Source organism: Lontra canadensis, unplaced genomic scaffold, assembly GCF_010015895.1.
Source record: "Lontra canadensis isolate GAN:19392208 unplaced genomic scaffold, GSC_riverotter_1.0 scaffold68, whole genome shotgun sequence".
In the NCBI taxonomy this organism is placed as follows: Eukaryota; Metazoa; Chordata; class Mammalia; order Carnivora; family Mustelidae; genus Lontra; species Lontra canadensis.
In genome coordinates, this window is record NW_022631062.1 from 3,925,744 (window position 1) to 3,948,183 (window position 22,440).

The 22,440-nt window shown below is 42.2% G+C and overlaps 2 protein-coding genes across 3 annotated transcripts in view; one reads left to right on the plus strand and one right to left on the minus strand.

Moving 5' to 3' along the window:
• ARHGAP6 (Rho GTPase activating protein 6) overlaps positions 1 to 22,440 on the plus strand; it is a 251,182-nt gene that overhangs the window by 113,782 nt on the left and 114,960 nt on the right.
• AMELX (amelogenin X-linked) lies at positions 14,633 to 21,993 on the minus strand. Of its 2 annotated transcripts, XM_032880206.1 has the most exons (6): positions 21,950 to 21,993; positions 20,517 to 20,582; positions 18,519 to 18,566; positions 17,098 to 17,142; positions 16,403 to 16,828; positions 14,633 to 14,798 (listed from the first exon to the last, which is right to left on the minus strand). In XM_032880206.1, the coding sequence occupies exons 2-6, from the start codon at positions 20,568 to 20,570 to the stop codon at positions 14,793 to 14,795; spliced, it is 579 nt and encodes a 192-aa protein (XP_032736097.1). In that variant the 5' UTR covers positions 20,571 to 20,582; positions 21,950 to 21,993; the 3' UTR covers positions 14,633 to 14,792. The 2 variants fall into 2 exon arrangements, with proteins under 2 accessions (XP_032736097.1, XP_032736096.1); XM_032880205.1 differs by lacking the exons at positions 14,633 to 14,798; positions 21,950 to 21,993 and having other exon boundaries at positions 16,388 to 16,828; positions 20,517 to 20,585.

The window sequence follows — 22,440 nt, forward strand, 5'->3', positions numbered from 1 at the left end:
CCTGCTAATTTCGTTTTTACTTATCATAGTGAAAATGCACAGTAGCACCTAGAGGCAATACCCTTATTTTAAAATTGCTGGGAAAAAAATCCTTTCCCTTCATAAAAGGTGAAGGGTAACAATTAACCTCTGAATTTCAGCTTTAAGAAAGTCACTGAGCTGTGAGGCCCACAGTGCAGAAGTCACATGGAATCTATTCGGGGAGGGCAGCCATATGGGACAAGAGCAACTGTGTTCAAAAGGACTGTCACAAATGGGGACCACAGGCATGTTGGAAAGGGAGTCACCACTTGGGAGTGGGGGTGTCATATAGGAGCGGGGCTAAACCATGAAGCTGGAGCAGGACTCTTGTCATCAGTGGCCTAGAAACGAAGTTGAAGAGAAGGGTCCCAATGTGCTAGAGGCCAGGATTTGTCACTCTGTGCTTGCTGGAAGCCCCCTCTCCCCAAGACCCCTGCCGAGCCCCACTGGTGAATCAACAGGCACAATCATGACCTCAGAAGAGCCCAGTGTAATTGGGGAAGGGTTGGGACAACAGCATGAGAGCCAGCATTTCATTTTTAATGTAACCGTTTGGTTGAGATATAGTTCACATGCCATATAATTCAGTCACTTAAAGTGTATACCTTAATAGTATATTCATAGAGTTGTACAGCCATCACCACTGTCAATTTTAGAACAGTTTCATCTGCCCCAAAAGAAACCCCGTGTGCCCCCTAGTCATTACCGCCCGTGATCTTCCCATCCCCCAGAACCCTTGACAACCACTCGTATTCTGCCACTCTACAGGTTTGCCTATTCATGGACTCCTACAACATGTGGTCTTTTATGATTGCTTTCTTTACCTTAGTAAAGTACTTAGTTTACTGTTTTCAAAGATTGTCCATGTTGTAACATGTACCGGGACTTCATTCCTTTTCATGGGTGCATAATATTCCATGGTGTGGATTTGCCACATTTCATTTAGCCATTCATCAGTTGATGGACATCTGGCTTACTTCCACCTGTTGGCTATCATGAATAATGCTGCTGTGAACACGCTTGTGGCCAAGTGTCATGTGAACATCTGTTGTCAGTTCTCAGGGATATAGGTAGCCGTGGAATTGCTGGAGCATATGGTAACTCTGGTTATAATATTTTGAGAAACTGCCAAACTGTTTTCCAAAGCATTTTACATTCTCATCAATGGTTCTAATTTCTCTAATTAGAGAGGAGAGTTCTAATTTCTCTACATCCTTGTCAACCTTTCTTTTATCCATCCTAGTAAGTGTGATGTGCTATCTCATTGTGGTTTTGATTTTGCATTTCCCTGGTGGCTGATGATGTCAAGAATTTTTTTTTTTTTTTTTGAGAGAGAGAGAGTAGGGAAAGGGGCAGTGGGAGAGGGAGAGAGAATCCCAAGCAGGCTCCATGCCCAGTGTGGAATCCAACGCCAGGCCAGATCTCACGGCCCTGAAGTCATGACCCTGGTCAAAATCAAGAGTCAGACACCCAGCCGACTGAGGTACCCAGGCGCCCCCTCAAGAATCTTTGTATGCTTACGATCTTCAGAGAAATGTCCCTCCAGAGCCTTTGCCCACTTTTCAATCAGGTTGTCTTTTTATTATTGAATTTTAAGAGTCCTTTAGATATCTGGATACAAGTCCCCTATCACATATGTGGGTTGGCATCTCATTTAAATGAGTTGTTGCCTCCAGCATGCCTGTTGCCTCTCTACTGCTTACTGTCAACTGACATAGGTCTACAGAACCTTTTACCTCTGCTTCCTGACTTTAGAGTCTTCTCCCTGTAAGTGCTTGGTGCCTCTCTGCTTCGTGTGCTGAAGGAGGCCTTCCAGAGCTGACAGCTCCCCAGGGTGTCTGACTCAGAGGATCACAGTGACCCCCCAGGCCTTCTCCCTCCCAGGGCCTCTAGCTGCACATTCCAGCCGGGGAGCCTGCCTGCCTGACTCCTCTAGCTCTTTCAGCAGGCTCCCTGTCTCCAGCCTCCTCTTCTGTTCCCAAACTGGCCGGGGGCTCTGCGTGGAGAGGATGGGGGGTCAGTTCTGCCTGGAGCTGCTGTTGCTGCTGAGGTGTAAGGACCCTGGAGAGGTAAGAAGATGCGGCGCGTGCATTTCAGGCTCTGTGCCTCGCACCTCCTGCTTCGGGCGAGGCAGATGTGAAAGCCTTCACGGGTTCGTGATTCTGGAGCCGCGGTGGGGGCAGGTGGACATGAGCAAGCAAGAGCCAGAGAGGCAGTAGCTTTGGAGGGCTTTGCTCCACGTGCTCCAGCACTCGGGTCTCTTTTAACCTCAAAGTTTAGATGGTTCAGATGACACTTACGACGTCTCTGCCTGTTGCTTTAGGAGAAAGCTCAGAGCCTCTGAGCCAGGGTGACTGGAATGTTGTGAATCATCACGAAGACACTAATGTTTTTATTGCAAGCTCCAAGCACATCTCAGTAAGACCGTCGTTTCTCTGCACCTTTCCTTTTGGCTCTTTATTCAGGACTTCTGAATCGATGCATTTCGACTACGCATATGGACGTATGCTGTCGCTGCATAGTTCTTGGTGGCCTTCTAGTGTGGTGTTTATCTGTGATGGGTGACAAAAAGGAGGGTGAATGCGGACCACGTTGTGTGAGGCAGGGTCAGCTGGCTAGTCTGTGACAGAAATGAGACTAAACAGCATGACTCTGTAGCCTCTCTCTGGGTCTGGTTTATTGGATTCCGTATAATGACAGACATTTGGGACAAGGGCAAATGTCCTTCCCCTCAGTATGATAAAGGAGCAGGATTCAGTGACAATGACAAGCAATATGGGTACTGATGTGAAACCACAAAATGTGGTCAGCCTCTTCCCTTGTGGCCATTCTGTGCAGCAAAGATAGATGATCGTTCCAGAAAATCAGAAAACCTTGGTTCTGCTGCCTGTAGCTTCTGGTACAAATCTTATTTTTTTTAATGCTTCCAGTTTTTCATGATTTCAGAGAAAGAATCTCAAAATCCATCTTTTCTTATTATTAATTTAGAATATTACCAAAGTATTTACAGAGCTTAGGTACGTGCTGGTTTCGGATAGCTCCGAGTGAAAGTTTCTTTGAATCCTTCCTTAAGGAACAAGATGGTATCACATTAAACATTGCTTTATTTGGTGAGTTAAAAAAACCAACAACAACAAAACAAAACCACACACCAAGGTGAAATCACAAGCTTTGTCACAGATTGGCTATGTATAAAGCAATGTAAACATGTATTAATTAATTTGTTAAAAAACAAAAAAGCTTTTGGAGAAAAATTACTGCTCTAGATCACCATCCTTTACAATCTGTTGAATGATTCTGTTTTGAAGGAGGGCAAAGAATATTGTGATTCTAATTATTTACAGTAATAGCAACTAGAAAATAAATTAACTCAGGTTGCCATCATGGCAGGTTCCTGGATAGTGCCCATTGTTCCTTGAGAGACTCTGTGTTCTTTTGTGGGGAAGTGAGCCACAGAGGCAGTAAATCCCCTTCTGTTTTCCAGCTGTCTTTGTAAATCCCACTGATAGGAACTGCACATTTAAGCACTGTTCAGTAAGTGCTTTCAAAAGCCACCACTGTATTTGTTTTTTATTTTTATTTTTTAAAAGATTTTAATTACTTAGAGAGGAAGAGAGCATGAGCAGGGGTTGGGGCAGAGAGAGAAGGAGAAGCAGACGCCCCGCTGAGCAGGGAGCCTGATGCCAGGCTCCATCCCAGGACCCTGGGATCATGGCCTGAGCCAGAGACAGATGCCTAACCGACTGAGCCACTCAGGTGCCCCCTCACCACTATCTTTAAAAAGAAATAGATTTGGACATTGCTCTGCTGTGCCCATCTTGAGATGAAGAAACAAATCACTTGTGGAAACCTGAGTGAGCCCAAGTTCCACATCCAGGGTGCAGTTAGGACTTTGTCAAGGCTCCAAGCCTTCATCCGTTCTTGCCTGTGGCTGTGCGAGGTCTTGAGCATCTCCTCTTCTAGCGGGGTCCCTGCAGCGGCAGCTAGTCCTTGGCCACCTCCATAGTGAACGTTCAGGGAAGCTTTTTGTATCTTTAATCTGGATGTCAAGGGCCAGCGAGAGAGTCAGTGTCCCACAAGAGATAGAGCAGCCACCCTCCTATTGTGGCCACCCTCGGCGAGCTTCCGAATGTCACTTGAGACGGGCTCCCTGCAGGTGCCGACTGCGCGTTTCACGGGCTACTTGGCAAGGAAGGTCATAGAGGGCTGGGGCTGGCCTTTTCTAACAGGACATTGTTAGTTCCTGCTGAACGAATCAGGGGGAAAGACAGCACCTTGCGGTTCCTGCGAGGACTGGACTTGGTTGGTTGGTTTTCAGTCCGTCTTTGGGAACTAAGGAAAGAGAGTGAGGGCCGCTCATGTTCAGGCGCGCACCTGCCACTGGGATGGACGGATATCTCCTGTTTCCAAGGCAGCGCTGCCTTGGTGTGCTGAAATTGCCCATATTTACAGAAGTTTCTTCCCCATCCGTGGGGGTTGACCACAATGGCACAGAAGTTACTGGACGGGGACCTCTTCAGTTTTCTTTGCCATTAGCTCCTCAGCACGCCCTTGGGAGCTCAAATAGACAGGAAAGACTAAGTGACAAGGGAGACGAGCTTCATGACTCTGGTCGAGCTGAATTCATACGTACTGTTTAGAAATAGAGGTGGTTTTAGTTAGGATCCTAGAGGCAGATGACAGATTAGTTTGCCTATCAAACCGCAGTGATCAAAAATGGGAGAGTCTGTGTGTGTGTGCTAAGGAGTGCATTCCTTTTTAAAGCTGGACGTTTAGATGACTCCTCAACTGTAAATTGGGATAGAGACAGCATTTCCTCTAAAGGTTGTGAGCATTAAGTAAGCTAATATGTGTCATACGCTTAGAACAAGTCCAAGAATATAATAAGAGCCCAATAAGTGTTCGATGTTACTACTAACATTAGTTTTATATTACAGTATGGTGGCTTTTTTATGCTAATGATGGTTCCTTGAGCAGATACTAAGCACCCTGACCAGTTTCTACGGATTTTTCTAAATCTCCTCAAGGAGGTTACGGGCTAGTGGAGAGACCAAAGTAGAAACAAGTAGTTGCTTGAAATAGAAGCGTGCCCAACATATCCTGGGAAAGCTAGAGGCCTGAACACTCCAGTCCACATGGACCAGTAGAAGAAGGTCCCTAAATGAGCCGGCTTTGACCTGATGTTCATTTATGGCCCTTCTGCTATGAGGTATACGGGGGACAGATGGAGGGGTTCATGTCACATAGAGGAGTGTCTTGACTTTGCCATTTGGACAGATAGAATGTCTCGTGTTCTGAGTTTGTCATATATTGTAGGTTGCCCAAAGTCTGCCCTCCAGCAAAGTGGGTCTCCTCTACTTACAGCACACTGTTTATATTCTCCATGGCTGTCAGAGGTTTTCTGGTAATAATGTAACAAAAACTTTGTCATACTTATCAAAGAATACTTGCACAGAGTGATGGTTCTGAAAATCATGAGCATTATGGCGTCTTAAATCCCTACCCACTTATTTCTCATTATTATGCCAAATTCAAGTAAATCCCAGAACAGGACTCTTCCCAGACAAACTAAATGAGTTCTAATTCAGTAGTTATACCAATGGCTAATAGTCTGGTTATTTTTCTCCTCATTATCACTGAGGCAACACAACTATTTTTTTAAAGATTTTTTTAATAGATTTTATTTATTTATTTGACAGACAGAGATCTCAAGTTGGGGGAGAGGCAGGCAGAGAGAGAGAGAGGAGGAAGCAGTCTCCCCACTGAGCAGAGAGCCCAGTGTGGGGCTTGATCCCAGGACCCTGGGATCATGACCTGAGCCGAAGGCAGAGGCTTTAACCCACTGAGCCACCCAGGTGCCCCAACTTTTAAGTAACCTCCCAAGAAACAATGAACACACTTTTAAGTAACTTTTATTTTAAATATTTTATTTATTTATTTGACACGGAGAGAGAGAGAGAATGAGGGCGGGGGCAGAGGCAGAGGGAGAAGCAGGCTCCCTGCCGAGCAGGAAGCCTGATATGGGCCTCGATCCCAGGACCCTGAGATCATGACCTGAGCCAAAGGCAGCTGCTTAACCGACTGAGTCACCAAGATGTCTCTAAGTCACTTCTGAAGAAACGAATAACTATTTTAATTTCTGCAGAATGGTTTTGACTTAGAGACCCCAGCTCCTTTAATCCTGGTGCAGCTCTTTTCTTTTGCAAATTTTCTTTTTTTTTAAGATTTTATTTATTTATCTGAGAGAGAGAGAAAGAGAGAGAGCGAGCACAAGCAGGCAGAGTGGTAGGCAGAGAGAGAGGGAGAAGCAGACTCCCCACTGAGCAGGGAGACCAATGCGGGACTCGATTCCAGGACCCTGGAATCATGACCTGAGCCGAAGGCAGCTGCTTAACTGACCGAACCATCCAGGCATCCCTCTCTTGCAAATTTTCTTTAACATCCTGGCCACTCCCCAAGCTGTTTGGATTTTGCTGATAGAATTAATGGAGGAAGTGAAAACCCTACTATATGAGGTCCTGCATCAAATTTACCAACATTAAGATTCAAGCTTCTGGGTTTTGCTTTCTCAGTTACATTTAAGAAATGTACACAGACTTCTACATTTGTTCGCTGTTACTGTATGTTAAGTTCTGAACACACAGCATGGTTCAATATTGGCCTCGTTTTCTAGAGCAGTGTTCCCATCTTCAGCAGTGTTGACATTCAAGGCTGGGTCATTGGTTGCTGTGGGCCCGGTCCCGTGCACTGTTGGATAATTAGCAGCATCTCTGGTCTCTGGCCACTAGGCACCAATAGTAGCAGCTCAACCCTCATTCCCAGCCCATCATTGTGACTCTGGGCATTACCAAATGTCCTCTAGGGGGCACAGCTGCCCTGGTTGAGAACCACCGCCCTAGAGAAAGAGTTTGGTAAGAAATCCCTAAAGTGGAGTTAGCTGACCTGTGACCAAAGCCAGAGCAACAAGGGAAGGGTTGGAGTTGGCAGTCACTATACATGGCAGCTGGGCCTTATAAAGAAGGTCAACAGAAGACAGGGAGGAGGTCTAATGCTGTGGCCTCTAATGAGCCCTGTGCAGCCCACGATACCCTACTGGTGGCTTTAGTTTCATATCACCCTCAGGGTGACCTTAGGAATGGCAAAGAACTGCCTCTGGGGGTGTCGGGTACAAGGGGGGGGTCATGTAGGGTAGTGATCAGTAAGGAAGGCGTTCAGGGGCTGTGCGTCAGAGATGGCACATTGGTAAGCGACATGTGTTTGGAGCCTTCGGCATAGAAAACTTCCATGTTGTGTCCAAATTTTACATCATTTCCGATTCCAGCTGTGTAGTGTTCCCTTTGCAGGGGTGGAGGCAGGCAGAGAGCCCAGAGAAGACTTCCTTTCACACTAGAAGAACGATGGCCAGCATTTGTGGAGCTTGGGGCTCGTTGATGTGAAAGGATGCAGAGATAGTACATTTTATAGATGAGAAGACTGACGTACATGGAAACTGAAAAACTGGTCCAGATTTGCACAGGAGATTGGCAGAGGTCCTGCTTGTGAAGCCGGATGGTCTGGTTGTGAAGTCTGCGTAGCGCGCCAGCACGCTGGGAAGCCGTCTTTGCCCTTATGCGTAAACGTAACTGACCGCAGAGCCCACACGTTCCACAGACTAGAAGCATAGAAAATTTGGGGGAGAGGAAGACAAGATTTGGTGGTTTTGAGGAAGGTATTTAACATTGTCTAACACTTTTTATTATTTATAAAAAGAAAGTAAAGGCTGGACCCTGGGCTATTTTTTGTTGACCAGAGGGAAATGTTATTTGTAAGGGGGCTTTATTGATCTTGTTGTTTGTTTTGCTTTGTTTTGTTTTGTTTTTATAGATTATTCAGGTGCAATTTATCAAGGCAGATGTTTTGGGACCCAAAGGATCATTCCTGTCCTCACTCCTCACCACCACTTCTAGCCCGATCTTATTCCTCAAGTATTATTTATCTTCTAGAAGAGTCAGGTGTTTCAGATGAGGCCAAGATGAATTCTTCCCAGCAGGGAAGTATTTTTGGATAACTAAATGTCAGCCAATGATCCCTGCTGATAAGGCTCTAGACCAGTGAGGGCAAAAGGAATTATAAGCCAAATCACCAAACAATAAGTAAAAAGTCCAATTAATAAGAATTTCACAACAAACATAGGCTGATGACTATTTTATTAAAGCAATATGGAACACTACTAGAGATCGCTATGTTCTGGAAATGTGGGAATTGGTTGAAACTATTTTTCTCTTGTGATTCCCATATTAAGCTGTTCACAGTCGGATCTCTTTTGGTTTTTTTTCCTAATTAATAGAGTTGTTAGCTCTTTTATATTCTTTTTAAAGTCTTGGTCTTAAACTCAAGCTTGGTATTTTCAGCAGTTGTTTACTACTAAGAGGCAATGTTCAGGTTTATGGGAGAAGCCAATGTTTTCATTTTAGAGGAGTTGAGAGAGGAGGTAGTCAACTTGACATTGCATATAAATAAGATAAGCAACTTGACCTTTCTTTCTTGATAGAATTTTATCTTGGAAGAGGTGTAGTGTGCCATAATGATGATAATTGATACAATAGCCGTATCTAAATGATTAGAATGGAAAGAAGCTTTATGGAACACTGCAAGGTTCTCAGATGGTCTGTGTCTCCGCATGTGTCCTTTTACTACAGGTAAACTCAGTGGACAGTATACACGCACATACGTGTGTGCGCATGTGTGCGTGTGTGTGTTTGTCTGTGCACCCATTTGTCCTATGTCACACTGTTGCTTTGAACCACAAAAGAGAAAAGAATGTAAATATTTTTTGTTGTTTCCAGGCAGTCAGCCACCCTTAGGGATGGACAAAAGTTTGCGTTTTTTTCTTACTTTTATCTTTCCATCAGCTTAAACTTTGGCCTGTTCCCAGGGCAGCCCTAGGTCAAGGGCAGCCCCAGCCTTCTACCTCCAGCGTGGATGTGGCTGGTAGAGGTCTGAAAAATGAATGACTATTCCTTTGGAACCAAAATAGTTTTTCTGATGAGGAGAAAAAATAGTGTAGTTGAACTCCGAATTCATCTGTTTTAAAAGAGAACTGGAGGGAAAACCATTTTGGTGTGTGCGATTTGACCTGCGGAATAGAAGGGCGCTTCTACAGTTCTTCGAAAATTTCCGTACAAGATCAGGACTCCTGGAATGCTTGGGAAATGACTTGTTATGGATAGTTGAGATGTTCAGCTCTAACCAGCAAGTCTGTTTTGTTTCATCTTTTGTTTAAAATCTTTGAATTAACAGGATTTGCTCTTCTACCTCAGGAAATAGTGTATAGAGCAGTACTGTCCAATAAAACTCCTGGCAGTGATGGAAATGTTCTGTGTCCGCGCTGTCCAATATGGTAGCCACTAGTCCCACGTGACCTTTTAGCACTTAAAATGTGTCTCGTGTGGCTGAGGAAGTGAAGTTCCAATTTTATTTCATTTTAATTCTTTTAAATTTGAATAGCCATGTGGGGATACATACTGAATAGGGCAAGTATAGAGTGTAATTACCAGTTAGTATATATCTCTGATTTCAAGTATTCTATCGTATTATCTCCCTACGTATCTGAATTTTTATTTGGAAAATGCTGCCAACTAGTCACTGTCTCTGTCAAAGTGAAGATTACTTGCGGCTAACCCTTTGAACCTCTGTCTTCAAAGCATACCATCAAGGTACGTGGTCGTATGCTATCAGGGTAGGTGGTTCTGGAAATCCAGGCCAAAACCCAAGTTTGTGAGGTTACATTTTCCTCTGCCCTTTCTAATGCGTGAGCTGGAAGCATTTTCTGATGATTCAGACCTAATGCCATTAAACATAGAAGAGGAAAAAGCACATTGTAGCAAATTGAAGCCCAAAAGTGAAATTAGATAATTGATGAGTTTTAAGGCATTATTTCAATCAGAGGAGAACCCACTTAATGTGAGAAGTCACTGCGCACCCAGCTCTTTAAGAGTTTAGGGGTTAGATGTTGTGTTTGACCTCTCACCGGAATTTCAGAATTTCAGCAGGAGCTGCTTTGACGGTCATTTCTCTATTTTATTTTATTCATGCTGTTTCTAGTTCTTCTTTCTTCATCCTATAATGCTCATCTCTTTTTTGTTCTTTGATCTTGTTGCTCATTTTTGTTCCTGCTAAAGCCAGTAGTTCCTTTCCCTTAGCCCTTCTTCAGTCAAAATGTTTCTCTGAAAATCAAGTACGTGTGAAGTCGTTTCTACTTGAAATTTACCTGCAGGGGACCCACCAAGAACCAAAACTCACATCACAGGGAACTGAAGGAAAGAGCTGTGTCTGCACTGAGGTAGAAGAAAGGGAGAACAAACTTTTAAATAAATAATTTAATGATTCTAGTTTACAGAAGCAACTTACATTGATTGTGGGAAAAATTGTGTCTTTGTACAAACAGCTGCATCTCATTCCAAGTTTTTGCCAGTGCACATTTATGTGTATTTATGTGTAAGTAAATTAGTTACATGTTAAGATCATGTGTAATAGTACGTAGGATAGGTGGTTTTGGTCTTAAGTTTTAGTTTGTCACATTTTCTCCACTAATAAATTTTCTTCTAAAGCATACTTTTTTTATCACATTACTCCTTCAGCTAGAGGTAAGAAAATTGAAATTTCTCATAGTATAAATAATGTTGTGACCAACACCTCTGCGTGTATCTTTTCGTGCATTTTGATGGCTCTCTTAAGGTAATTCCCGCACACACACCCCCAAAAGGATGCATATTGAAGTCCTCACCAACAGAGAGTGAACAAGGGCAGAGTAGATTTCAGATTTATTAGTGACATGAGAGTGGTTCTGATTGACTTATTTTGCTCAGCATAATACCCTCCAGTTCCATGCATGTCGATGTAAATGGTAAATATTCATCATTTATTAGTGACATGAGAGTGACATGAGAGTGGTTCTGGTGAGAAGGGAGTTTCCTTGAGGTGGTTTCCTCAACTTCATCTGTCTCTTCAGCTGAATTTCAAAGACATAGTACAGCTTCGTAAATAGTCTACTTTTGTTTGTTCCCTGATTTAAGAATTCTTCGGGTGAAAGTTTGGGTTTATTAGTGCACTTATGGCCAGTCCTGCTATTTATTTCAGCCTGTGCTTTGAGGCTCGGTCATTAGTATCTAGTGATTTTCTTCCATATTTTACTCAAGTACAGTGTTGGGCAGCTGGCTCTGCCTGAGTTGTAATGAATCAGAAATGCTCTGTTTATTCATTTTACATCAGATACGTTCTGCTATGTGGTGACGGCCACATCCATGTCAGAATTCTGTCGGTTGCAGCCATCTGCCACAGTTGGGGAGTCAGGAAATAAAATAGTCTCAGAAGCACGGTGGAACTTCTGAAGTAACAATCCCAAGGCCAATGTACTTAATTTTGTTAGGGAGAATATGTTTACAAATAAGCTACACGTTACAAGATGTAAATATACATGAACGAAAAGAAGTGATAGCCAAGAGCCGAAAGGAACAAGTACAGTGAAAAGGAAATTTAGAACAGGCGTTAAGAGCTTCGAGATCTCTGAAATGCCAAGGCAACACACCTCACTGACAGGTGTTCCTATGTCTCATTCTAGATCATCAGAGAGGTACTGTGTTGTGGTTAATAGACATTGTTTAATGCAGTAGAATAATGTCCGTTGTAGCCTACCATGAAAATGATTATATTAAAACACATGTTTGGCCATTGAATACACAAGTTTCTGTTTCTCATAAAATTAACTTATGCAGTACATCTCATTCCATAGTGAATAGTTTTCAGAGTCCAAGACCTGACTTTTTCCCTGTAATTCAAAATGTGATTTGAATGTGTGTGTGTGTGTGTGTGTGTGTATAAGTTGAATCATTATAAAAGAAGAATTATTTTGTCAATGACTTTTCCAAATAGAGAGTCCTCTTACATCATAAAAATTGAAAGCAACTCCAGTCTCACTCCAGAGTTTCTGTTTTTTTCCAGTGTCACACATAGTCTCCCAAGTAACATCAGCCCTTATACCCTCCAAATGTTTCTCAGCAGAAATGAATGTAATGACAATATTTTCATCAACTGTGAAAGGCAGTGTGTGGGGAGGCATATGTTTTCTGGAATATACCAGGATATATATCTCTATCTATCCACTGGCTTTTTTTCCCCCCAGGAAATGCATTGACAAAATAATTCTTAGTTCTGGCCAAATAAGCTTTAAATTATTGAAAGAGACAGCTTGCTGGCATGACACAAATGCCAGGGCTCCTGGTATTGATGTCATGACCCACAATTGAAAAATACTCTTATGGAAATAGAGTGTTTTATCCATCTAGGAGTAGATGGTTCCAGGGTAGGTTAATTCAGGGACACAATGATGCCACCAAAGACTTAGGTCCTTCCTGGTCATAATATGGTAGATACAGCTCCAGGCGTCATATCCTCAAACAAATAGATCCAAAGACAGAACAGCACTCTTTCCTAGCATGAGGGTGTGTGTGTGTGTGTGTGTGTGTGTGTGTGTGTACTTTTTCTTTTTTTTTTTAAATTCAGTTAGCCAGCATATAGTACATCATTAGTTTCAGATGTAGAGTTCAATAATTCATCAGTTGCATGTAACAACACCCAGTGCTCATCACATCACGTGCCCGCCTTAATGCCCATCACCCAATTACCCCATCCCCCCACCTGCTTCCCCTCAGTTTGTTTCCTGTAGTTAAGAGTCTCTCATGGTTTGTCTCCTTCTCTGATGACTTCCCATTCAGTTTCCCCTCCCTTCCCCTATGGTCCTCTGCGTTGTTTCTTATATTCCAGGTACAAGTGAAACCATATGATAATTGTCCTTGTCTGATTGACTTATTTTGCTCAGCATAATACCCTCCAGTTCCGTGCATGTCAATGTAAATGGTAAATATTCATCCTTTCTGATGGCTGAGTAATATTCTGCTGTGTTTATGTACCACATCTTCTTTATCCATTCATCTGTTGATGGACATAAGGGCTCTTTCCATAGTTTGTCTATTGTGGCCATTGCTGCTATAAACATTGGGGTGCATATGGCCCTTCTTTTCACTACATCTGTATCTTTGGAGTAAATACCCAGTAGTGCAATTGCTGAGTTTTAGAGTAGCTCTATTTTTAACTTCTTGAGGAACCTCCATACTGTTTTCCAGTTGTGTGTGTATTTTTTAATTGGAAAGTACTCTTGCCCCTCAGAAACTCCTCCTCTCCTAGGAAATATTCCTTGTGGCCTCCTCATTCATTGTTCAGGTTCCACCTCAACCCGTCCCTCAACTAGTCACTAGCAAAGGGAATAGATTGCATATTTGGTATGGATATGGTGTGTTATGGTAATTGATGCCATAATTGGCATGGAGAAGTGAACATTCATTCCCTGGGACAGGGGAGGGGCTCATCTGTCCTGGGTTTGTGGAAGGCCAGATGCTGGGAGCAATTCCAGCTCTGCCAACACAGAACGAGTGGTGAGGAAAGCTGTCGTGCAGCGAGCTAAGGAAGTTGGCCGTATTTGCCAGGGTGTCTTGACCATACTCCTGTCATAGTGGTAATGGTGCTAGGCCTTCTCTTGTCAGTATTTCTTAGCTCATGTCATCCCTTTGGTATGTTCTAGATTTCTCAAGGATGGGAACTTACTGCTTTCACCAGGGCATGGAATAGTGCCTTACCCTAAGGGGTTATAAATATATATTTTATAAATTGATCAGGATTGGTTCGTGCAAATTGATTAAAAGATTTCTTACATTTTTATGGGATCCTAGTTCTTTTAAATCAAGTTATTTGTTTAAATATCAAGACCCTCCCTGTAAAGTTATGTTTATTCATGCCAGAAAATGATTAAGGAGCCTTGATCATAAAGGTACTGTGGGTGCTGTGTAATGTAAACCCTAAAAGGACTGTTTACAATTTTGTGTGGGCGTAGGAGGAAAAAAATATGCGAATATAAATACGAGTGGGAAAGAAAAGTTGTGTTGGGTCCATTTTATGCATGTGTTAACATTTGGAAGACTATACAGTACAGTTTATCATCTTAAAAATTATTAAGTGAAAGAAATGACTTGTGTACAAAACCACTGTGAGTCTCTGTTTGAAGCTCCATTTAATAAAGGTTTTCTTAGGAAAACTGATTACCCCAATAATTTAAAATTCAACACATTGTTATACATATCACATAATTTCAGTTAAAATCCTTTTCAGTAGAATGAGATCAAAAGATTGGATTTTGGTTACTAATGTGGTACAAGGTATAAAGCCCGTGTTCCAAGTCTGAACTTGTTTCGTAATATAAACATTTCCCAAGGGCTTATTTTTTTCAATTTAAAGAACTCTTCGTATAAACTTCCCTTCATTTGATTTAGGTTCAGTGACTATACATGTTCATAATTTTTCACTTCATCTATTATTATCACTACTGCATAAACTTCTGGTTTTTTTTTAAATGTTTTGAGATGCTATCCATTTTCTCCATAAGGAAAAATAGTCCTCATTTGCCTGCAAAATGGTCAGTTTTGCAGGTGTGTGAGCAGTTCCTACCTTATCCGAGAAAGGCCATTTATAATACCTTCTCTGAAGTGACACGAAATTGTAAGCTTCAAACAACACAAAGACGTGAGTGATTATTAAACCATTTTATTGTTTGCTAATGGTACTGATCTTTAGTTACAGAATTTACTAAGTGAAGTGATGGCAGGCAAAACGCGTCGTGTTCTTGTGTCATTCTGAAAGCACCTGAAGTATTTACTTCAGTTCTCTTCTCATTTCCTGATGTCTTAATCCTTAAAATAATAACAAAAGGAAGAATTAAAATAATTTACAGATATTCCTAGTGAGTGTCATTTACAATCACACGTGTGGCTTCCGTTTTGCCAGAATGATGTACAGCCGTTTAAGTCGAACTCTGTAATTTTCCAAACTTCTTTGTTATCTCATTGTCATTGGAGAGGAGGTATCCAGAGTGAATGTTCCTGCCTTCAGGACACTTCCAACTCTTCCGTAATAATAAAGTAACAGTAGCTGCCCTTTCCCTGAGGACTTCCTGCGTGCCAGGCTCTGAGCTCGTCACTTGATTTTTATTTTCTGCAAAACAACTCTAAGAAGCTACCAGTATTGATACTCTGATTTTACATAAGAGTTTTTTGGGGTTTTTTTGTTTTAAAGAGTTCAAACTACCTGCCCAAAGTCACCTTTCCAGAAATAGCTCTGGCAGGATGTGAGCACATTATAAAGTTCATGGCCTTAATCATTAATGAAGCAATGAATGAATGCACATTCTATATAGAGGGAACAGTACCTTAGACTAGAAGAATTGATGAGAGACACCAAATTCTTTGGGATACGATTTCCAAAATTCTGCCTCATATTCTCCACAGACATGCTCATAATTATGAAGCCATATATGGCAGATACTGTAATTTTTTGTTGGGAAACTATGGTATTTGTACTTGGACAGAGGCTGGAAGTTATCGGAGGTAGTCACTTTTTCTTCTTTTAAAAAAGAGAAAACACCCATAAATTTGAAGTAACTTGTACAGTATCATTTTCTCTTTGGAGGCAAAGCCAAAATTGGAACCTGGGTATCCTATAGCTCCCCATCCAGGTCATTTCCATCTCGGCCCTCACTGCTTCTCAGTAGAAAAGTCATCAGTAGTGTTTGTAACTTGGAATTACACATGCAGTAGAATTACATAATCTCATATACACAGAATAAGGATTTGTGGATATGGATATGAGTCATTTATTTTATTGGCTACTTCCCACTCATTTGGAAGAACTTTCTGTAACGCAGTTAATTTTGTGCTTGTGGAAACTTCTTGCTGAGAGTTTAATCTATAGAACCCAATACTGAGAATGAATCTAATAAACCGTCTAGCTTCCTCCAAGTTAGATTAAAATCCTCTCTAGACTGGTAATCTTCCTTTAAAGAGATTAAAGAGGTCTTCAAAGAGATTTCCCACCTACCTTTTGTAGCCTGTTCAAATATTTACATCCCCCTCCACTTTCAAAAATTACTTTTTTTTAAATCTTCAGTGCAATTCTAGCCTATTCTTCCTAGTCAAACCCTTGAAATATAAGGAGAACTGATATTCCCTTATACTGCTCTCCTTAAAATTAATGGGTTTCAGTAATACGTATTCTGGGAAAAATTCAAAATAATCGTAGAATTTAAACCCACCATAAAAACTATGTTCATAATTCCTAAGCTTCACTGATAAACTTATTTATAATATGAAGTTACAACACATGCTTGGACTCATCGAATCACTGACCTGTGTAGCTCCTGAAACTCTAGACCCTGGATTGTTTGAGAACTTAGGACTCTGGGGGTCAGTTTTGCTTTACCATTTTCCCAGGCACCGCAGTGGCTTCAAGCGCTACTCACCACTTCCTCCCGCTTGGTCTTGTCAGTTGCTGGCCAGGCTTCCAGAGGCAGGTCAGGAAGCATGGGGGGCAGGGGCTGTATGGGGAACATCGGAGGCAGAGGTGGCTGTGGCGGCAGGGGCTGGATGGGGTGCACGGGTGGCTGGGGCTGGATGGGCTGGTGAGCCTGTGGCTGGACGGGCTGGGGCTGGAAGGGCTGCTGGGCTGGCAGAGGGAGGTTTGGCTGGTGGTGTTGGGTTGGAGTCATGGAGTGTTGGCCAGGAACTGGCATCATTGGTTGCTGGGGGACCACGGGCTGCTGAGCTGGCATCATGGGGATGTGGTGATGAGGCTGTAGGGCGTGGTTCGGGGGATTCTGCTGGGACAGCACGGGAATGATTTGGTGGTGCAGCCATCCACCCATGGGTTCGTAACCATAGGAAGGGTACTGGTGAGAAACAAAGAGTCAGGTTTACCATTGGCTCCGTTGACTTCCAGCCGGAGAAGTAGTCATGTTTTCTTTGTCATTATTACTATGAGTATTTATTCATTTTTTTTCCTGTGCAAGAATTTCTGACTGTGTACACAGATAGGACCTTTTTACAGGCTAGATTTTCCGTTAGTGTCTGTGTGTGGCATAGATATGTTATTTCATTTAAAGGGGAATTGAAACGCATGCTTATATTTTAAGGGAAAAAAGAAAAAAAATCTACATACCGGATGCCTTATCATGTTCTGGTACCACTTCAGGGGGGTAAGCACCTTAAGAAAAAGAGACATTAGAATACATTTGCTTTAATTTCGTTGCATGAAATGCAGACTCACTGTTGCAGTCCTGTCAATACTGATAGCCTGAAAGCGGGAGTTCTACAGAACAAGAATAAAGTTAACATTTCTCAGGAGCTTCCTAAGTGCTGGGCACTACATTACCTCCATCACACACATGTTTCATGTGTTCTCACATACCCTGAGGCAAGTATTCTCACCCTCACTATTACAGACGAGGTCATGGGGAGTTCAAGAGGTTCATGGGCTTGATCAAAGTCACAAAAGTAGTAATTCTGGTCAACTCCACAGCACCTGCTCTTGTTTGCAAGAGCAAAACAAAACAAAACAAAACAAATGAATGTGCCATAACATTAGTCATATCCTTTTTTGATTTGCTGTCACAATGAAAAAATAAAGAAGCCAGAAAATCTGTCCCTCAACCTAGAAACTCAGGTTTTCTGGTCAAATATGTCAACCTTTTAAGGTTTCCCAGGAAATCTTGCCTCTAAGTGTTACTCAGAATTTCCTCAGCTTGTATGAGTAAACAGATTCACAGAATGTCATCTGAACCTTGGAAAGAAGTAAGAGTTTATTCCTCCCTAAATGGTATATACTTGGTTAACCTCAGTTCTGGGGATTTCGTGGTGTAGTAGTACAGCATTTGATATCAATACAACAATTACTAACCTTGCTCAAATTGTACTTGACAAAGCACCTGTTATATTGCTTAACTATTTTGCTCCTCAAGCCATATTTTGAAGTGTGGGTATTATAATTATTTCCCTTCTCCAGATGAGGAAACCAAAGTTTTAGAGAGAGAAAATGATTTGCCTATGGTCGCGTGATTTGTATGGGGTTGGGAAGAGCCTCAAACCTGATTTCCAGAAATCTCTTGCTTTCCATTGTTCTGCAGAATGTCTCACAGACCCCTTGGTCACTGATCACTGATCTTTCAGTAAAGACGACAAAGGCAACGCATAGAGTGTGAACATCTTAGAATCAAGAAAGGATCTTAAATAGCGTCTTACCTGACCCCCCCACCTTCCCCAGGCTGGAATAGAACAAAGCTGTTCAGCCAGAGTTCACTTTCTGCACTACCATGCAGCCCCACCCTGAGTGGTAGCTCACGATGAATAGCTTTATAGCCATGTAAGGAGGAGAAACTAAGTCAGAGAGGCCAAGTAGGAGTGTGCTGGGGCAGTACAGGCTTGAGGCAACCCACCAGGGCTTAAACCAGGAAGCTGGTAATGGGAACTGAAAAAAGCAGGACTGAGAAACATCTTGAATAAAGAATCAACACACTATTCTTTACAGAGCCCAGGGCATTGTTAACTTAAACAATGGTCAAAATTAGTAAAGAGAAAAATTACCTCATAGCTGAAGTTGATATAACCAGGGTGCCCAGGATGAGGTGGTAGCTTTTATAGAAGGGAAAGGAGGAGAAAAAGAAAGAGGGAGAGGGAGAGAAGAGGGAAGGGGGAGAGAGAGAGGAGAGGGAGCGGGGGAGAGAGAGAGAGAGGAAGAGATTAAGTCAATATGCAATTGTTCACATTAAGAGAGACTGAAGCTACTTTAAAAAAAATCTATATGGTGCTGAATATATTTAAGGTCCACTTTTCGTTTGAGCATGTATGCAGTGTAGGACAGGAGTCCTCTTATTTTAAAGTGGTCCAGAGGAACTAAATGACTTTCCCAAGACCTAGAAGCAAAAACCAGCACACATTTGTCCTCCAGTGATCTTCGGACACCCCCTTCCCCCATCCGTGTGGTCAACTAATCCTGCTCTCTCCCGTCTGCCATTTTATGTCTTCATGCGGCTCGCTCCATGTTGGAAAGAGAGATGGGTTTCTCTTACACAATTATGAGATACCAACAGGAAGAGAACTAGCTCACAAACCTTCCCTTATAGATCAGGAGGCAGCTAAGTGCTTCAGTATGGAAGACAGTCCTCACAACGGACATGCAAAGCACATGCACAACAACAGAAGCGACAACTACCTGTGAATTCTTGATGAGTGTGCGGGGATGGGTATGGTCAGGTGGAAACGTTACGAGTCCCATGGAAAGTGAAAGAGTTGATTTATGAAATTTACTCTGATTCTTTTTATGATTCTGTCCAAGTTTTTATGGCAGAAAAAAAAATTTAAGTTAAAAAAAAAAAACAGCCTGAATCATTATCTACACAAGGACTGTCTGTCCCATCAAAAGGGAGGCCATGTGACGGATGCCTGCATTGTGCAATGCTGGTTGGCCCTGGACAGGGGAGAGGAAGAGGAGAAGGGACGGTGCAGAGCCTCTACCTTGGACACTGAGCTGATTAACGCTCTGTTATTTTTAAATGCTTGCATTTTATAAGAGGGTTTGTTTGCTCTCATCTGAATGTGAATTCTTCTAGTCAGATAACTGCCTTTCCTATGCCTTCTTGATAGAAGCCCTTAGGGAGTAGGGTTATTCAATGGAGGAGTGGGAAAAGGGCTCAATTTGTAATGCCCCTCAGGGGCCTAGAAATTGCCCCAATGCAGGATTTCAGGAAGGCAGAGCACAGAATCTTGGTCTTGTGGGCAAGAGAGGAAGAGAGGAGGCAGATAAACAAGTTTGCTGGCTTCTGGTTGTATCAACTGCTCTCTATGCCACCGAAAGGCAGCTGGGTCCTGCTTTGCCTGCGTGGGATCTGAGCTCTCTAACCTTATGTATCTGTGTCTAAAGAGAATGGGTCAGACTTCCTGGTCCTTGGTACATTCGAATGGAGAAACTATCCGCACAAATTGGGCACAGGTAGGATCCTGGACGACTGCACGGAAGCCCCCATGTGCCGAGCATGTGTGCGCAAGGGGATGAGGCCTCTGACAATCAGGAGATGGTTCAAGAAGGAAATTCCTGACATAGAAACCTTACCCTCTGAAGGATAACAGACAGTAGGGTTTGGAGGGCAGGAAGAGAGCGGGACATTTGTGAGAAATTGGGCTTTACAGAGAACTGGCATTTCTGTAGTATTTGCCTAAGGCTGATTGAGCACTTTCTCTGGAGGCCTTTCGAGGGTCCCTTTCAAAAGTTTCCTCCATCTAGAGATGGGCAATGGTATTTACAAACAACTTGTTTGCATAGACTCTCCTGAGGTGCTTGTTAAAATGCAGAGTCCTGGGCACTGCCCCGACTTCAGCTGTCCCCAATCAGAAAGAGGCTTGGGTGGAGGCCTCTGAGAGTACTTTTTCTAACAACCTCTTCCAAGTGTTTCTTAAATGCAGAGACATTTGAGGACATCTGATCTCGTACTGTCTTAAACCCGCAAGTTGGCCAACTGTGGGCCAGATTTTTATTTCTAAACTTGTGAAATTGGATATTGACATCTGCAGGGGTGTTTTACTCACGGGCATAGCAAAGGCTGCTCCCAAGAGGCAGGCAAACAAAATCCAGGTCCCCATGTCTTGATGGCCCTGAAATAGAAGTTGACACTTTTCAAAAAAATGTTTTTGCAAATATGGACATAATTAATGCTCCCTAAAACCCACATAGCCCATATTAGTCCATTGCCAGTAAAAGAGGATGGGGGCACATTTTGTGAGGTGACTTCATTCACATGTAATTTCTAGTGCGGAGCTCATTCCATTGCTTTTGGAATCCCAATAGCGGTGAGGATGCTTCTCATTTCATCAGAGAGCAGAACAAACTGTAGCCATGTGAAGCCACCATTATGTGATCTGCTGTGCTATTTTCCTACACATCTGCAGCCTGGGGAGTCCTAGAAACTAGCTGTAGCTTATAATTAATGAACCCAAGGGTGGAGTGGGCTCTAAAAGCTGTGCAGATCTTCAGGGCACACAGATTTGATACTTCTAGAACCAGGAGGGCACAAAAATGGTGGTGTTGTTGGTTTTGTTTTGTTTTGTACAGTCCACCTGACCATTGCTACTGTTAAAAACAAAGACTAATCATCTGAGAAGAGGCATTAAAATAATCTTCCAAAATAGAGTAAGGAAGAAGTAAAGTGGAGTTCTAGGTATTTCAACTACTAGGACTTCCAGCAGGACCTGCAGGAGACACTTCTAGAGCTCTAGATACGGAACAACAGGTGTGGTTGAATGGAAGGGAGAAGACAGTGCCAATACTTTGTGGTCATTCCATGAATTGTGAATGACAGCTCCTTGAAATTTGCCATATTTAGTCAATGACATCTTCCTTTTTGTTTGGCCCAGCACTGTAATTATACACTTTATGACCCTTGGGACATGAAGCAAAACAGGCCATCCTAAAATATGCACATTGCTCTGTGGTAGGAATTGTTGACTATGAAAGCTGTCAGAAGTATCTTAAATTTTGCAGAGAAAGTAAGTAGCTTGTGTAATCATGTTGGCTATAAAAAGCACACCGATGTTTTCTACCTCCCAAATCTGTTTGAATTAATGAGAAAACACCACATTTTGTTGATGGTTCTATTTGATGTAATTAAACAAAATGGATTTCAAAGTAGTAGATGACAGCCTGTGAAAAAGATCATTTTTATCTTAATTGATAAGTAATTAAAATAAATATTTTGCTGTGAGATTTGGCCCTGAAAAGTGCTTTGGGATGCTGGAAGTAAAATTAAAAAAAATAATACAGAGAAACATTTTGCTGCATTAGAAGGTAAAATAATTCATCTAAGTAATCAGTCTAATTGAATTATGGTCCAACTGAAGAAGTAACCAAATATGACAGCATGAAGTATTAGAAATGCAGAATACATTTGTATCTTTTATACATGAAATGCAGAAAAAGAAGTAAGCACAATAGAAAGGGTACCAAAGGAATAAAATCCACATACCTTTGAATATGCGTATTCCAAGGAAGTTTCTGTCTGAAACTCAGGGATGCTTGATCCTGTAGCTTCCTTCCAACTAAGAGCTCAATTTATATCATTCACAGCATCTAGGGCAGCCAATCAGATTTCTGAAGGAAAATATGTTGAGTATAACTAAAAACCCCTGTATCATGAAGTTTTACAAACTGTGATCAAGCAGAAGGCTGCATGTTGTCATTAGTGCATATACAGTCTTTCATTATGGGCAATAATAGGTTTAACAGGCAAAAAAATTTCATCAGACTGTTTTTAAGTCCACTTTTAAGTCAGCAAATAAGTTGGCTGCACATGCTGATACATTCAAAGTTACTTTTAAGAAGTAGCTGTGTCATTGTCTGGCCCCTGGTTCCAGCAAACACAACATTGTTCTTTACCCAAAAAAGCTAGATTGTTGAATTTCTGTAGTGTAATCAACATGTCCCCTACAGTTCCCCAGCTCTTTTAGATTGGGAGAC

Bases quoted from the DNA above. Each gene is read 5' to 3' on its own strand.
- AMELX (XM_032880205.1), bottom strand. From the start codon at position 20,570: ATGGGGACCTGGATTTTGTTTGCCTGCCTCTTGGGAGCAGCCTTTGCT. The intron at 18,567-20,516 runs GTGAGTAAAACA...CTTCTATAAAAG, and splicing joins GAGCAGCCTTTGCTATGCCC to CTACCACCTCATCCTGGGCA. The intron at 17,143-18,518 runs GTAATTTTTCTC...CTTTTTCTTAAG, and splicing joins ATATCAACTTCAGCTATGAG to GTGCTTACCCCCCTGAAGTG.